General features: G+C 40.4%; 1 protein-coding gene and 1 long non-coding RNA gene across 6 annotated transcripts in view; one reads left to right on the top strand and one right to left on the bottom strand.

Moving 5' to 3' along the window:
* Window positions 1-12838, bottom strand: part of dmxl2 (Dmx-like 2) — a 40526-nt gene extending 27688 nt beyond the window's left edge. For 4 of the 5 annotated variants that reach the window (XM_086025185.1, XM_086025181.1, XM_086025183.1 and 1 more), the window contains exons 1-14: window positions 12302-12838; window positions 4708-4833; window positions 4150-4221; window positions 3943-4021; window positions 3586-3730; window positions 3147-3213; window positions 2877-3049; window positions 2612-2792; window positions 2315-2495; window positions 1945-2163; window positions 1577-1848; window positions 865-1134; window positions 551-780; window positions 257-459 (exon numbers count right to left, since the gene is read on the bottom strand). In XM_086025185.1, the coding sequence (XP_085881311.1) occupies window positions 257-459; window positions 551-780; window positions 865-1134; window positions 1577-1848; window positions 1945-2163; window positions 2315-2495; window positions 2612-2792; window positions 2877-3049; window positions 3147-3213; window positions 3586-3730; window positions 3943-4021; window positions 4150-4221; window positions 4708-4833; window positions 12302-12388 (2305 nt within the window). In that variant the 5' untranslated portion in view covers window positions 12389-12838. The remainder of the gene's footprint in view (window positions 1-256; window positions 460-550; window positions 781-864; window positions 1135-1576; window positions 1849-1944; window positions 2164-2314; window positions 2496-2611; window positions 2793-2876; window positions 3050-3146; window positions 3214-3585; window positions 3731-3942; window positions 4022-4149; window positions 4222-4707; window positions 4834-12301) is intronic. The other variant, XM_086025182.1, reaches the window with a different exon arrangement.
* LOC147150219 (uncharacterized) lies at window positions 12788-16211 on the top strand. Its single transcript, XR_015086077.1, has 3 exons — window positions 12788-12921; window positions 13821-13863; window positions 13965-16211. It is a non-coding gene; the product is annotated as an uncharacterized LOC147150219 (long non-coding RNA).
* Window positions 16212-16551: the final 340 nt, after the last annotated feature.

Raw genomic sequence — 16551 nt, 5'->3', positions numbered from 1 at the left:
CAAAACACAGTTGGATAGTAAATTAAAACGTAAGGCTGTAGAATATATGGAGACAATGTTTTTTTTTTCTTTACATATTGTAGCTGAATAGTGCATAGCATTGAAGGTACTTTGATGGTCTGAATGCTTGATATTATGCACTCATAAATATCAAATGCATGACTGCTTCTCAGAACTGAACGAAATGTTACTGTCTTTTTTTTTTTTTAACACTGACATATTCTTGAAATATTGCAAACATTTTTATTATGTTTACCAAGTACAGAGCTGGGAACAAGTGAAGGTAGCCAAGCAACATTGCTGAAAGCAGAGGTGTGCAGAGAGTTGATGCGAGCTAGTTCAGAGACCCCTCCGGTGCATGAAAGGGGTCCAATGTGATCCACTCTCCACAAGATGAGTTCACTGTAAATGGCATTGGGGTCATGGAAGGTCCTTGTTGCTGCATTGCGAAGCTGCTTCCTGATAAACAAAAAGAGTCATACTTTTATTGTCCTTACCTCTTCTGCTTCTTGTGATGCTAAGTGCATTATGTCTTTTCTTTGCTCCTCACCTTGGAAGTCCCTTTGGAAGGGGAAAGGTGGGAGGTTGTTCTCCATCCATGCTGCCAGGAGCCGAGGGAGGTGTAAGCAGTGCATTATGGTGTGAGGACGTAAGCAGCAGTGGCAGCACTGTATGACAGGCTTGGTCATTCAGATGGAAGCGGTGGCCGCAATAGCGAAATTTGTGGGACACGGTCAATACGTTGGAGAAGGCAGAGCGCTCGGCGAATGTCACAGCCCACTGGAAACAATGCCGTTTTTTTATGCTTCTGCTAGCCTACAAAAATACTGGTTCACAGAGCCCGCCCCCAATAAACACACACACCTGGTTAAGAGATCCATCAACATGCTTGGAGACCATCATGACAGCAGGACTGGTGACAGGATTGGGAGTAGAAGAAGAGGCTAAGGCAGGCAAACCAAGGCCAGCCGAGGCTGAGGCAGAGTGAGCGACATGTTGAACCATCCTTCCCTGCTCGCCTGCCCTGAAACTCTCCCTTTCGGTCAAAGTACAGGCATACATCAGGATGTTTTTACTCAGCGAGTTGGCATCACCTGTAGGAAATGCCACTGGGATACGGGAGGAAAAGGACACCTGTAGGCACATTTGGAAGGAAAGAAAAACACAATAATTCAAACTAATTTTATTGTTTAATGTACAGAATAATAATTGCTTATCAGCCATGACCTTACACTGTATTTATTTGCTGATCGTTAATGAGAGCTGTATAAAACGGTCTGCCTTTACAAAGATAATCATATTGAATTTCAATGTACACTGTCAGAGAGATCTGAACTGATACTGAGAAATGACTGCAATATTTAGTTTGCCTTATTTAGCTTCCCGAGAGGCAAATCCCCCAACACTGTAATCACCAGTGAGTGCACTGCATGGCTGAATGAGCATGTGGCACAGTAATCACTGATTAAAAGCAGCCAAGCTAATATTTAGGGAAAATACTTAACAATTGCACCTGTGTGACATTACAAGCAAGACAGAAACTGCAATGTTTTCATATAATCAAAGCTGTACTTACCTGAACCTGTCTGAAGATGCCTTGGTTATATTCATCCAAGTACTTGACATGCCAAACAAGGAAAGAGCCATCAGTTGGGTGGATGGTGAACAGCATGTCAGGACTCTTATTCCACTCTGTGATTAGAATCTCCATCCTCCTCTCTAGCAGCATTGAGGGCAAAGGCAAGCTGGAGCTGGATCCTGGCGAGGATGCCTTTGTGCTTCCTTGTTCCCCTGGCTCACCCTCCTCTCCAAGTTCGGATGAGGCTTTGTCAGACATCTCGTCCAGGTCTAGAAGTCCAAAGAACATGTGTTAAATCAAGTGCTTGCGCTAAACATGCACTGAATGTGTGCCACTAAGGGATGTCCATTGCATTGTGGTCATACCAAAGTCAAACTTCAAAGGGGATCCTTCAGGGTCCAGGGGCTCTTCTGTTGTATGGTCTAGCTGCTGCTCAGAGAACTTGCGGAGCTGTAGCATAAAAAGATCCATCGAGCAGGTGAAGCTTAGGTCTTTATTATTGAGCCAGTGAACCACAAATCCTCCTGCCCCGGTGCCATCATCCGTGTTGAAGAGTGCAGAGTCTGCCAGCATTGTGGGGATGTCTGCAAGTGAAAACAAGGGATAAAGAGGAAGCATGGACGGATCGATCATTGAGACAGAGTAAATCAATACAGATAAGAACAGCGTATGCTGTAACTAACAGACTTCAAATGGATCTAAGGGTAAAGACAGCGGCTTCGGAGAAAAGGCTACCTGTGTTGGGATTAATACTGGCTGAAATGTGGAAGTGACACAATGCGTTGGCATGATGAGCAATGTGGCGGTGAGTGTGGGCATCTTGTGTGCCAAGCTGAGAGGGGAGCAGCTCACTGTGAGCTACTAAAGCAGATGATCGTCGCCTTCCCCGACGCAGATGCTTCAGGTGATGAATAGACTGTTCAAAAAATGCAAAATAAGAAAAGATTACAATGTAGAGAGCAAAGAAAAAAAATACATTGTTGCTATAAATTATTTCTGTTCAGGTCTTTCAAACAATGCAATATTGAATACCTCCAAGGCATGCTGAATCTTGTCCTTATTGCCTGCCAAGCCTGGCAAGCTAGAGCTAAATGTGTGCGTGTTCTCAGATATTTGCCCCCCAAGCAAGCTGTCTTCTGGAAGCAGGGTCTCAGACCACAGCCTACACACGCCATCCTCACAAGATGTCAGCAAAACATTGCACACTGAACCCCTAAAAGACACATGAAGGATGCACTTGAAAGAAACAATTAGGACTTACAGTACTTAATTTTGCAAATATGTGTTAATTTCTTACTTTGGCATGTACTTGCTAGTCTTCCTCCAGGACATACCAGTGACCGAGCGGGGATGGGCCAGGTAAACAAAAGAGAAGTGAACAGCAGGATTTTTTTTATCTGAGGGGTCCTGGACCACCACTGCCGAACGCCAGCCCGTGGTGGGATACCACACTTTGAGTAAACAGTCATCCTACATACATGCAAATGCAGATAAATAGGGATACAAATGTCATTTTGCGTTATTTATTACTGTGTCCTTATTTTGCAAAGTCACATTGTTAGCACACCTTCCCAACTGTTGCGAAGTACTCTCCATCAGGGGACCACTTGGCAACATGCACAGATGCAGCAGTCCTGTAGGACGCATAGTCACATTAGCTTTATGCAAAGGAAAGACAGCTCACTCATGGCTACCAAATAAGCTGTCTATTTGCGATTGTGTGTGTGTTTTTTTGCACTTTAAAAACGTTCACTTCCCTCTTGTGGTGGTTTTACTGATATGCAAGTTTGTCATAAGATGACAATTACAGGATGGATGACTGACTGACTGACTGAAGTTAAATCACATGACTCACTGCGGCACATTTCGGAAGCATTTCACAAATGTGTTTGGCTATTTATCAAAAAACAAGACCTCATAAGTATTTTCTCATTTTTAAAGATTCTCACTAGATTTGAGGTTTCCTGCAAATCATGATGAAGAAAGGAGGCATAAACAAGACGCACTTGCACTGCCAGACACAGTTCCAGTCATTTAGAACGGGATGGAGCTTGTCCTCAGACGCCTGGCCATCCTCCTCCTCGATTAGGGCGTCTGCCAGCGGCGGAGCCCACAGCTGGAGCTGCTCGGTTGCTGCTAGGATACGGTTCCCTAAGGAAACAATGGCACTAGGTGACGCATTTCACAGCCAAGTTGATGACTAAAGAGCACGCAGCATCATGTATCAGGGGAATACATGATACACAATTGCACATGTTCTTCAGGGCAAGGAGTACAAGCGGTGTATGGAGAGGATTCAATTAGTCCGTTTTTGGAGAGAAAAATTAACGGCTTGATTTATCACACATAAAGCATAGGCATACCCTGTGGGTCCCACGCCAGGTTGTAGGTGATGGCATCAAGGAAGAACTGCCCTGTCTTTTGCCACTGATAGTTAAGCTGCTGTTAGTGACAGGAGAGCAACACACACACACACACACCATGCAATGTTATTGGCTCCCTCACCTACTTCATCATATCACATCTTTTGTAAACAAGCATTTTCATTAAACAACTGTTTGTATGCCTACCTTGTGGCGTTTGTTTGGGTTTGTAGAGAGAGGTTCAAAGATGCAGACTGTGTTTCCGTAGGAGGCAGCAATCTACACAAAAGCAGCATTCAAAACCATTAGGAAATACAGTAAAAATTACCATTTTACAAAAAGTCACGCTTGAAGAAAAAAAAAAAAAAAATCCTCGCTAAATAGACTGGAGAATGTTTTGAAAAATTATTACAATAAACACTCTGCTTGATAGCATTTTAATGAGTTTAAAACGATGAGAAATCTCCTTTCATGAATCAGTCAACAGAGCATACTGTAATTACAATGATAATGATAAAAATCATCATCGTCATAAGAAAAGAACAGCTACAGTAACGTTCAGTCCTTTTACTTGTTCTCTGTCCTTGCCCATCTGCTGTCTTTTAAAAGCTGGCCACACTTTAAGAGCTGTGGCCAACAAAGTTAGAATTGCACAGAACTTTAACTGCACTTTGGATTTTGAACTCAATGAATGCAGATAATGTGGGAGGAAAAAAACAAGACATTTCAAGAGGAAATTAATTTGGGTGTGAGGTCAACACTTACCCTGCCAAGCTGATGGGAGCACTCCACACAGCCCACCTGAATGTTCCCATTCTGAGCTCCTGGGATTATCTGCACACACTCGAAGTCACTGGACAAGATCACGACATCACAACCTGAGCCATAGGCCTGAAAATGAAAAGGCAAACAAATACAGTATGCACATTCACATTTCCACAAACAGTATTTAATCCTTCTATCACTATTTGGCATTTACATACAAAAATAAATGTTGAGGCATATAGGCAAATTGTAATGGTACACGGGCTATAAGTAGCTATACTAGGAGAGAATCAGAAACATACTTTCAGTTTCACTTTTGACTGTGCGTGAAGTGCATTCAAGTCCCACCAACAGAGCAGGACACAACTATTATTGAATTTAAACCTATGAACAACACCAAGATTCCATCAGATGGCACTAAAGCAATACTTTATTTGGCCCGAGTACAAAAACAGCCAATAGACCCCTCCCAAAAAAAAAAAAAAAAGAAAAGATAATTGGGGGCTCAAAAACATTTTTCTCCCCAATGCATTTCAATGGGCGTCAATTAGAGGCGCCGTTTTGATATTAGGTTGCTGGCCCGGTCCTAATCCACTGCATAAGTATCATTATTAATACTAATATATTGTGATGATAATACACACGGGAAAAGCATAGCAATAGCGTATACTAGGTGACAAGCAACCCTTGCTCATTCTGAATGCTAAATAATCAGATCGATGTTCACATTTAAATTCGGACCTGCAAGGTGAATTGGTATCAGAGCAACAGCAATGCCTGAGCGGCAGCTTGTGTCTTTCATTATTCAGGAGAACAGGAGGAGAGGCTGGGAACCACTGAGTCACACAATAGGGGCGCTTTACAGTCACCACTCAAAAACAAACTAATCGTAGCGGTTATGGCCCCGGTGGTTGAAACAAGATGACACTTTGCACACTGTATGCGAGAGGCAAGTAAAAGAAAACTGCAGCCTGTGCGTTACTAGTCCCTTGCTGCATTTGCTGCAGCACATTACGACTTGGAATTAAAACACGGTCACCGTCACGCACTGTCTGAGGCTGCTGTGTATGCGATGGAGATTCCCTTTAACTCTCTATGAGCGCAAGTAATTTCCACCTAGCGGGGCTCTGAGCCAGACAAGTAAACATGAGTACACCGATCACGAACTGGAGTCTCTCATCGCCTCTTTGTTCATTTGGTTTGTGTGTCCTGTTTCTCTTTCATCATCTACACGCACCACAGTCTCATGCATAACAAACAAGGTGCCCGAGGAAAAGATGTGCAAACAGGGACTGTTTGTTAGGTATAAGAGCATAATACTGATGTATGGTAGAATGGTTGACCATGACAAAATTAAAATACACAATTTGGAAGCACATTATAAATCTCATTGACAAATACAGTAGTGTTGTTTTGTTACATTTATAACATCAGCGCCAGCAGTTTAAAAATAGACCACTTATCATCTCTGGTATCAAATGCAAAGCTGACTGTATGCTGGGATGATCAGCATCTCTGCACAAGAGAGAACAAGCACTACAAAACTACAAAAACTGCCCATCCATCCATTTTCAATACCGCTTATCTTGTACAGAGTCGTGTAGCGCTGGACCCTACCCCAGCTAACTTTGGGGGCGAAAGCGGACCACACCCTGAGCTGGTCGCCAGTCAGTTGCAGGGCACATACCGTAGAGACAAATACTGTAACCATTTACACTCACATACAAACTGAGTGGGAACTGAACCCACACCGCCTGCCCTGCTCACAAGTCGGGCCAGTGTACCGCTACATCAGTGACCACACTAATATCACAGTATTTGAAATATATACACTAGTATACAGGGGGACATGCAAATGTCTCTTAGGGCACTGCGATTGGAGTTGTTTTGATTAACTTTTTGCACAGCAGAATAGAACTATAATTTAAATAACAGGAAATAGGACCGATATAATCAGATGGCTTGCGCAAAAAAATAGAGATACAACCAAAAAAAAAATACAAAACGGATATTAACAAACCTTTGCTGAGGGGTTGTGCATGGGCCGAGGATTAACTTATTACATTTTGGTGAGGATCTGGATATATTTTTTGCCACTTGAGTCACCGTGGCAAGGAGCATTATACTGTATGTCATTTACATTATTATAATGGAAATGTCCGCCCTGCAGAATCACAATGCCATCACTGGTCTTGTCATCTTTCATATTTCATTTTTCTGTTATTATCCCCCACACCCCCAACCAACAAACACTTGGCAGAATTCTGCACTGTAATGACTGACTGACATTTTGGTTTGTAATTTTTTTTTTTTTTTATTATAGCATTGCTCAAACAAATCTAATGGTGGCTTACAATGTTTACACAGTACACACACTTTTGGAAGGTTATGGTTTCTACATTTGCAACCTTCTGGACTTAGAAATAAACAGTTCCACTACTAGTGGGAATATACTGCACCAGATACTGGAGTTACAAAATCAATTCATGCATTTATATAACATGTTTGGAAAGGAAGATTGATTAAATAGCTTGAAATATTTACTAGGCAAATCTAAATAAATATATTTGAGCGGGTAATGCTGATTTATGATTTCATCCAAATCAGCACACAAGAGTTGTAGTTTTGATCTGCTAAACTGATCAATGCAACATTCCACCTTATCAGTCTTTTCAGTTTACACCAAGAATGTAGCTTAATAACTTGTTTTTTTCTTTTAAGCGCAGTAGTGTTAACAGAGTAACGCAATCATGAGTGTGAAATCAGAAAGAATTATTATACTTTAGTGAATGTCTCAATATGGGTGATTTATGGTTTCTAGTTAAAATGTTTACCCTTGCTCAATTGTGGGAAACCCAAATGTGATTTTACAATAGAGTCAGTTCTCATTTCCTGAAGGAGAGCTCTGTCATTGTAGCGTTTATAGTAGTTTATAGTAGTAATGACATCTGCATACATCCTTGTTTGAGAAGAGCATCTTTTAATGGCAATTCTAAATAAACCCAAACCTTAAGAGTGGAGGAATGCAGCTGTTTTGTGTTGTTTTTTTTTGTTTTTTTAGAACAAAGTGTGCTTTTTATAGACGAAACGTGTGAATGCTGTCATGCACTGACTGTGGCAATGAGACTAGATAAGAGGAAGCGAATGAGAGACCACTTCTGTCTTTCTTCCATCCAATGCCTCCAATTCCCAGTGCTTAACTCAATCATGCAGACATGTTCTGCTGCTGCAGCTGCTCCCAACACTTTCCTGCACGAGCTTGGCTGCCGCAGTCAAAAGCCTGAGCTGACAATATTTTTTTTCTAGCCCAAATTAAACATTTTCAGCTAAGCGAGAGCTCTTGAGTAATTAGCCTACACCCCAGAAATGTACTTTGACCCCCTCCAAATTATAGTCACGTTGTATAGGCCTTTTTATACTCTGCAGCATGGCTTTTGCAAGCAACATGAAGAACTACTGTGGACAGTCAGAGTCAAAAAACACCAGACAGTTCTACCTATAGCAATTTTGTCCAAACATTTACAACATTTACTTTTGCCAGCGAGGTCGACTTCTACAGTATACAATTATTAACTCTGGGGATAAAGTATTATTATTCAAAGTGAATAGTCAAAAAAAATGCACTAATTCCTTCAGAATACTGGACTCCCCCTGACTGATGAATATGGTAGTATGTCAATTTTGAAAAAAGAAAAAAAAAGACACTATGCATGCACATGCACACCAACTGTATGTCCCCCAGGGTCTTGTGTAAAACCCTTTTTTTTTTTGCATACCCCTTACACGTGATGAAAGTAATACAACTCGGCTTTGCTGGAGAAGCGTTAGGCAAGACACTTTCTTTTGAGCAGCACAAACCCACTGATAGCTGCAATCAGTCACTGAGTTTTTGATTATGAAGTATTTGCACAGGAACATGCATTGAAGTCCTTCGTTTTGACAGACAACCATTTCTGGTTTTACACGCAAACTACAACAACAAAAAAAAAAACAACTTTGCAAATTTCCATGTTTGCCAACAGCGTTGTTGTGTACAGACGCTGACATACCAGTAATTGTTGGTACGTCTTTGTTAATGACAGGCAATCCCACAATGATCACTAAAATCAATCTCAATAAAGCTATTAGCATGCCTCAACAGATATTTTCGCCCATTATTCATAAGAAAAGTTCTGTAACTTTCTCAGGTTTTAAAGGGTGACTGTGTTTTAGCTTTTTTTCATGTACCGGGAGTCCTTTCTGATATGGGGCAGCACATTTTGCTCCAAAATGTTAAGATAGTCTAGCGATTTCTTTGCACCAACCACAGGTTCAATACACCCTGTGCCAGGTTTAGCAAAGCAACCTCAGAACATAACTGAGCCTGTTGTTTGTTTTGAAGTAGGTAAAGCGTTCTTTTCTTTGCACAGACACAATTGAAAATCCCACGATCGTCACATGACCACAGTCTTAGAAGCCTTGTGGCTTATCAATTTCAAGTTATTCCAGTCATGATTGTAGGTTTGTGAAATAACATTTGATCTGTTTTAGTGTGAAACTGTGTTGTGTCAACAGCTCATGTGCTTGCATGTGTCGGATGTGTATTCCGGGGGTCTGGCCCAAGAGCCCATGGGGTCAGTATGAGTGAAAATACACTGGACAGATCATCTAGTGTTCTTCAAACGTCCTCTCGGACAGAAAGGGAAAGCACCAAGTGTAGAAACTTGGGTCTGGAGGCAATGTGCACAATTTTTGCTTCAGAGCTACTCGTTGTTGTGCGAATATGAGCCTCGGAGCAAAGCTCGCATGCGTTCACAGCCTCCATCTGAGGTTAATATGAAGGCAGAAGAGGACAAATCCGGTATATATTGCAGTTCAAAAAGAAAGGAGTCAGGCCTCACTAAAATACCTTAATAAACTTCAAGAAGTAGACAATGTCTGGAAGAAAATGTTCGCAAACAGACAAAGAGTAAATTTGGCAGCCAATGCACCCACCGGCTTTAAATTTTAATAGGACACTCACAACACTTTTGAAGCAGTCATTATACAGAAAGCTGCTAAAATGTTTACTAAAATCTTTGCAATTTAACTCTTACCACAAAATGTCAATGGAGTACGTTACGTTAAACAAAGCCTACATCAAATCAGGTATCTATCAAGACAGTTTCACAAAGTTCTGCCATGAAAACCTTGAGATTTGCAGGGCAATGTCTCATGGGACGAAATAAATTACTGTCTCCGTATCATCAAACAAAAAAAAAGTATCATCACCATTAGCATTTACTTTACAAATGAGCTGAACAAAACCATTATGCTTAACACTATTCTCACCGTGATTTATTTCAAAATGATTCATTTCAGGTAAGCGTGAAAAGTAATTGGAAAGGATTGAGTGGACTATTTCACATTATTTGCCATCACAATAGCCACTGTAAAACTATTCTATACATGTCTTGCTAGACAAAATGCAATATTGACCGGTTCTCTTGGACCTGTCTGCATAAGGCGGAGAGAAATGCTGAACAGCTGCCAGATTTGAAGATGAAGAAAATTTATTACACACAGGTCATGTAAAAGTTTATACATATACTGTTGAATTCGGAAGTGCACTCATATTCTGCATGTAAACAGATTAGCACAACTAACGCTCTAATGGTGTCCAAAAGAATCACTGAATTAAATGCTCAAACTCAGTATAATGTTACAGTAGCTTTTTTTTGGTCTGTTTAACTCAGTGCAGTACATTTGTTAAGTACAGTTTAGTTGTATTTAACTTTTATAGGACGTTTGTACTTAATTTTCTGTTGTATATCTTATTGTTGTAAGATAATACGAGGGTTTGTCCTGCCAGACATGTCCCAAAGGTTTACATTTTTTTTTCCTTCAAAGAAATTTTAATAAAACCAGCAGAACTGGTGGATGAGGAGAATAAACTGAGGTAATGTTGCAAATAGTTGTGCAGAGAAGATTGCAATACTGCCTGAGGTGTAATCGGCAGTACTAAAAGGGGCCGTAGGGGATCAAACCTTGATCACTGGCTTTGTAGAAGGCATTTTCTCACACGTATGTATAAACTGTTTTGTTGGATTGTCTTACAATTATTTAGACAAACAAGACTACAACCCCCGCACCATCATTACCCAATCAAAAGAGCACATCTGTGCCATTAATTATGGCAACAGGAAAGTCAAATTAGAAGCCAGCCGCTCAAGGATCATGTTAACTATGTCTGAATTTCCACCACATATATTTTTTAAATCAACGGACCTGTTTAAATATAATTATTACTGCCGTGTCTACTCTCTTGGAAGCAAATTACATCACGCAACAGTCTTTTTGACTGACACTTCACACATTTAAACTACAGCGGTACAGAGGGAGGCTCAAATCATCATTCATGCCATGTATTTTGCTTTCACAATTGCTCTGCCTTGGTCAAATAACATACAATACAATACAACACAATATAATTTTATTTATATGGCGCACAAGGGTACGATTACAAGTAGTGCCATCAGAGAAAGCTCTGGCTTTTGCCACCTGGTATGATTTTGTGACATCATGGTGAAATCTCTGCAACAGGGCAGGTAACCCCGAGCGAAGGGAGCCCAGAGAGGTGTCTGACACGATTCCACATTCATGATAAAACAATAGCACTGCTTTTGACACTGCGCCAACTAGTCAGTCCATCACATAAGGCCCGTTAATAGTTGTCCCTGGCTGGTGGCTAGTAGGCTGGTCCGAGACACAGCTGACATTGGTGCATACAAATGACCCAAATGGGAACTCCTGAAGACACTCCAATGACAACAGATTCAGGAATCTCCCTAGTCTGCTCCCCTACAAGAAGACTTGCTCATTGTAAAGGGCTTTGAATTTTTTTTTTTTTTTTTTTTTTGGGGGGGTGGGGGGGCTGCATAGTCCTCGCATGGGGGACCCTGCCTATATGTAACAAAACGTGCATTTATACTGTTTCATAAGCATCGCATAAATTTGGCATTATTTCCAAGAGTCACTGAAGCCTCCAGCACGTGTGTCCATATAAGGTCGTCTACGTCATGGCTGATGCTGGGATGAGAGTGAGCTAATCATCCGTGAGGAGGATTTAACGCCAAATGGTTGCGAGCTAAGCCACTTCTGCAACCAAATACTACAATGCCTCTCACGCTCAACACAGACCCCCTTCTCGTTTCAAGCACGGTAACATATGGACCACCATACAGAACAGCATTTGCCAGTTACGATAATGGACGCGCAAAGGGATTCCCTTGCAGTAACGTGACAACATGCTGCTAAAGGTCATTGAGTGACCAGCGTTAAATCCGGTGCATAAATAACAGCAGTAATTGACAGATGCCGATATTGGCGTGGATAGGTCACTAATTGAGGATATTTTTCAATGCGGGGCAGACTAACCACGAGGAAGGCAGGAGAAGTCCCGAGTGTTTGGGATTCTTACAGTGCGGCAGTTTGCTAGCGTCCTGCCCGGTTAGCCTTTAGCTTTAGCGAGCTAGTTCGCCCCCGTCCTGCTATAAGGCGAGCTAGCTAACCACTTACTTAGCTGGTCACTAGTTAGCATCAACTGAAGTCAAATAATATGCGAATAGAAACTCACCGTGAACGGAACGTCACTCACGCTCCCCACCGAGTAGCAGCAATCCCCCGGGTTCACCGCTCCCGTCAGCACCTGATGCAGATGCATGTTTCGTTCCTATTTTCCCTTCTTTCGTCTTCTTCTTCTTTTTTTAGCAGCAGCAGATGCCGTTTTTAATTATTTAGAACGAGTCCACCCTGTCGGTTTCTCCATCTAGCAGCAACTGGGGATTCCATCAGTAAACGTACGAGTCTTCCACGGCCTCGCAACGTCGTCTTGCTCCTCAGACGTCGTGGTTGGAGGGGAGATTTGTTTTCCAGCCGTAAGATTGTAATTTCACATGACCATGTCATCCATTTACGCGAGTAAAAGCGGCCATCCGTCGCCTCTCGCTGTCAACACCATCCCCACGATTAATCGTCAAAGCAGAGGCAGCTGAGGTTCGAGCTGCAGCGAGCCAGGCTGACATGCGCGTTCACGCGGTTGCTTTGGCACGACGAGAAGGGTATGCGCAGCGTGTGGCTACCTCGACGATAACGGGGGACCTCGATGAACGGAAGCTCGATGAACGGAAGCTGTCGAATGCGCCAGTAAGAGCTGTAGTGTATTTATTTTTCGACTTAAAAGTCACAGCCCGTAAGGTATGTTATTATACAAGAGTATCTGAAAAGTAGACTATAAATAATATTAGCAAACGTAGGATAGCCAGCCACGTTAGCTGCTAAATATTCATTTTCTGTTCGTAAAACGCAGATGCTTATTTCGTGGTTGCTGATTTTTATTTCTCAGCACCTAGATTTTATGGAGTAAGAAATACATGATATAATCAGTAAAAAAAAACGTTATTTAATCTCTATTGTTTCTGAATGACATTAGTTTTGTTGGTCAGAGTTTTATTTCAAATGGCTAATTTTTATCACACCAAGAATTCATCTTGAGCTTAAAGAGGTTTAAATGCAATCTCTGATGGACTCATTATGTCGTTTAGAATTTAAGTTTGCCATGGTACAACCCAGTCTATATGTTTTCTTATTTACTGAAAGAAAAATTGAAGTAGGTGAGATTTGTATCTCTTTAAAACACAACAGTATAACATTGTTTCAGAAAGATATTGCACCCCACAAAATATTTTATTAAATAATAAAGGGAAATACGTGTTATTTAAAAGAATGCATATGTATTGTCCATGCTGGTTTTCTTTTCTTTTTTTACAACGGGCCAAAAATAGACATTGATACTGAGTGTTGTTTTGTGATTTTCTGCTAAATTATGAGAGATATTTAAATTTGATTTTTATTTTGTAGAACCACATCATCTCCTTTGCATTAAAAATTTATTGTTTGTCTTCAGCAACTATGCAACAGAAAGTGAATAAAAACAATTTTATGTTATACATTTTATGATACTATTGTCTGATTATCATATTTACAGATGTCATTACGCTAATCAAAAATCTCGTTTTATACATATTTGAAAATTAAGTAATATATAGTATAATAAATGTATTGTTGTTGTTTTTTTTGTTAATTAATGTTTTAAGGTACAGATGCAGCAAAGCAGCAAGGACCACAATATGACTGGAGGTAGGAGGGTGAACAATACTAAATTATAGTTTTTCTTAGGCAATGTTTGAACAATTATTGTATCATTAATCAATCATGTCTCACATGCATGTCTTTGGCAGTGAACAGGAACTGCAAGGGCACCAACGTGAAATGGGGCAGTCCAAATGGTCACAAACATCTAAGAAAAAGTGTATACCTACAGACATTTATGTGGTTCATATTGTTTATTATCTTCAATTAGCCTTTCCAGACCTGTTGAATTCTGCTGAGCATAATAAAAATATATACAATCTAACATTACAGCCTACAATAAAGAGAGACAATTAAAAGGCCAAAGTTACTTGACAGACTCCCTTTGGCCTACATTAAAAGTAAAGACAAGCTAATTTCTCCTCTTCCTTCACCCTATTCATTGCTGTAACCTAAAACCATATACACCTTTAAATATACATTCATATTTAACTATATTTTGCTATCAAAGAGACGACCAAACGGGAATTTTTGACCTTTATTTTGTAAACTAAAAGCTGCCGAGACATATTCCCGCTAATCGCGCTTCCGCTCATCGAGGTCCCCGGGAGCGTCGAGGTAGCCACAAGCCGCGCATACCTTAGAACCACAGCACCTCGATCAAGGGGTCTGACAACTAGATCATTAATATTGACGTTAGTGCAATGGATTTATATAAAGGAATCAAATGAACTATATAACAGGTTTGCCTTTTACATGAGGTACAGTATGAAGCGCTTTGAGTACCAAAGGTAGAAAAGTGCTATAAGTGATAGCCCATTTGTTTTTATTTGAATGAGTGGCTGTTCCGACTTCAGACTATTAACACTGTTCTATGATGATGATAAAGGTTGTGATGGCGCACCTACTGTAGTGCTCGTACCTCTGTCATACGGTTTAATGTATTATGTAAACACTGGATCAACATTAATGGGAAATGAACAACAATGAAAAAGCGAACACAGCAGAGAGCATATTTCGACAGAATCATGTGTTGGGATTTATTTGTATTGATTGATTATTGATTAGGGCTCCAGCTAAGGTTGGGGCATCCCGTCCCGGTCCGTTGAGCCGACCAGATGAACCAGGTTTTTCCAGCGCTGGTGATCTTGTGTCATTTGTATGTACCAATAGGCGAAGAGTTCAACCCAAAACACACTTAAGTCCGCCCCCTCATTTAAATAATATTTCCTTCTACATTTCAGGACCAAAACTTCCCAAAATAAATAAATAAAAGTGAATATAAAAATAAAATTGACAAAATAAAATAACATATATATGGAAATAAGAACACCAAAAATATACATAAAACAAAATAAAAGTAAAAATGCATCTAAAATTATTTCAAAAAATAAATGCGGGAATAAATATATAAATGCAATTAAATATCAATGTATGTATAGTGTATTTTATTTGTTCAGTTATATTTTTGTTATATTTGTTTTTATATTAGGGTCACACATTCACTTTATTTATATTTTTATTTTGGCAGTTTTGGTCCTCCATAGTTCTTCCGCTGGCGAGTAACACAGAAGGATTGGTTCGAATCTCCTTTCCCATGTAGTCCTCTCCCTTGCTTCACTGTACTCACTTCGCTAGAGAAACTTTGCTTTGTGCAACAGACTACCTTACTACCATTGGCACTGTATAATTTGGAATTGTTTACTTTGCACATTCAACATCCTTGACTTGACTCCTACTCTATGTGTGTCTTACTTCCATTTTATGTATTAATGTAGTTTATTATAAACAGGAGTTGTGCCCCAATTGTGTCATGTCAATGAAAATAAAGGCTTTCTATTTCATGCTATTGTAAAATGAATTGCTGATGCAATGGTAAACAAAAGTTCAATTAATTTTCGAGCCATTCATCTTCACAGTGCCATCCTCACTAGAGTTACAGGTGTCATTGAGTCTATTCCACTGACTTTGGGTGAGATGTAGGGTACACCCTGGAATGATTGCCAGCCAATCACAACAACAACTATTCACATCTATGGACATGTGAGTCTTCAACCTAGCATGCATTTTTTTTTTACAAACTCACCACAGGAAAGTTGCAGTCCAGGTCCAACCCAGAAAAACCACCCACCCACAACCACCGATCATCAGAACTGTGAAGTAGATGTGCTAACAGCTACCTTGTCCCCATTGTTTTGTTTTATTTCACTCAAACGTCCTGTATTCCATTTCCTAAATTATTGCTCTAGCCTACATTTTTATGTTAACAGACCGAGACAATAACATATCTATCTGATATGTCTACAGTGAAGTTTGATCACGACAAATGAGTGAGACAGACCGGGCTAAAGTTCAGTGCCTATTGTCTGTTATCACTCTATTATCTGTGCTTGCTCGTCTCACATTGATGAGATTTAATGAAGCAAGTCACATATTATTACTTTCTTCCTGGCTGTTTTCCTCTGATGTCCTAAAACATATCCATTGTCACATTACTGTGGTCTCCTTGAGTTGTCTGTGTCAGTAATGAAAGTATTAACACCGGCTACTGTATGCAAAAAACAGCCATCAAAGCAGTGGTCTTATTAGTTATTCACTGTGATATCATCAGAAGGAGCATGCCTGTCAGCAAACATGACATACAGGACAGAAGGGTGGGAAATGGGAACAAAGCAGTGGCCTTGCGACATTAACAGTGTCAGTAACGATGCATGGCATATTTTATCGTTTGCCTAC

This window comes from Filicampus tigris, chromosome 3 (genome assembly GCF_054856515.1).
Source record: "Filicampus tigris isolate MCC_2025a chromosome 3, RoL_Ftig_1.0, whole genome shotgun sequence".
Lineage (NCBI taxonomy): Eukaryota > Metazoa > Chordata > Actinopteri > Syngnathiformes > Syngnathidae > Filicampus > Filicampus tigris.
Note: the sequence above shows the minus strand (reverse complement) of the source record. Positions and strands in the feature narration are given on the sequence as shown.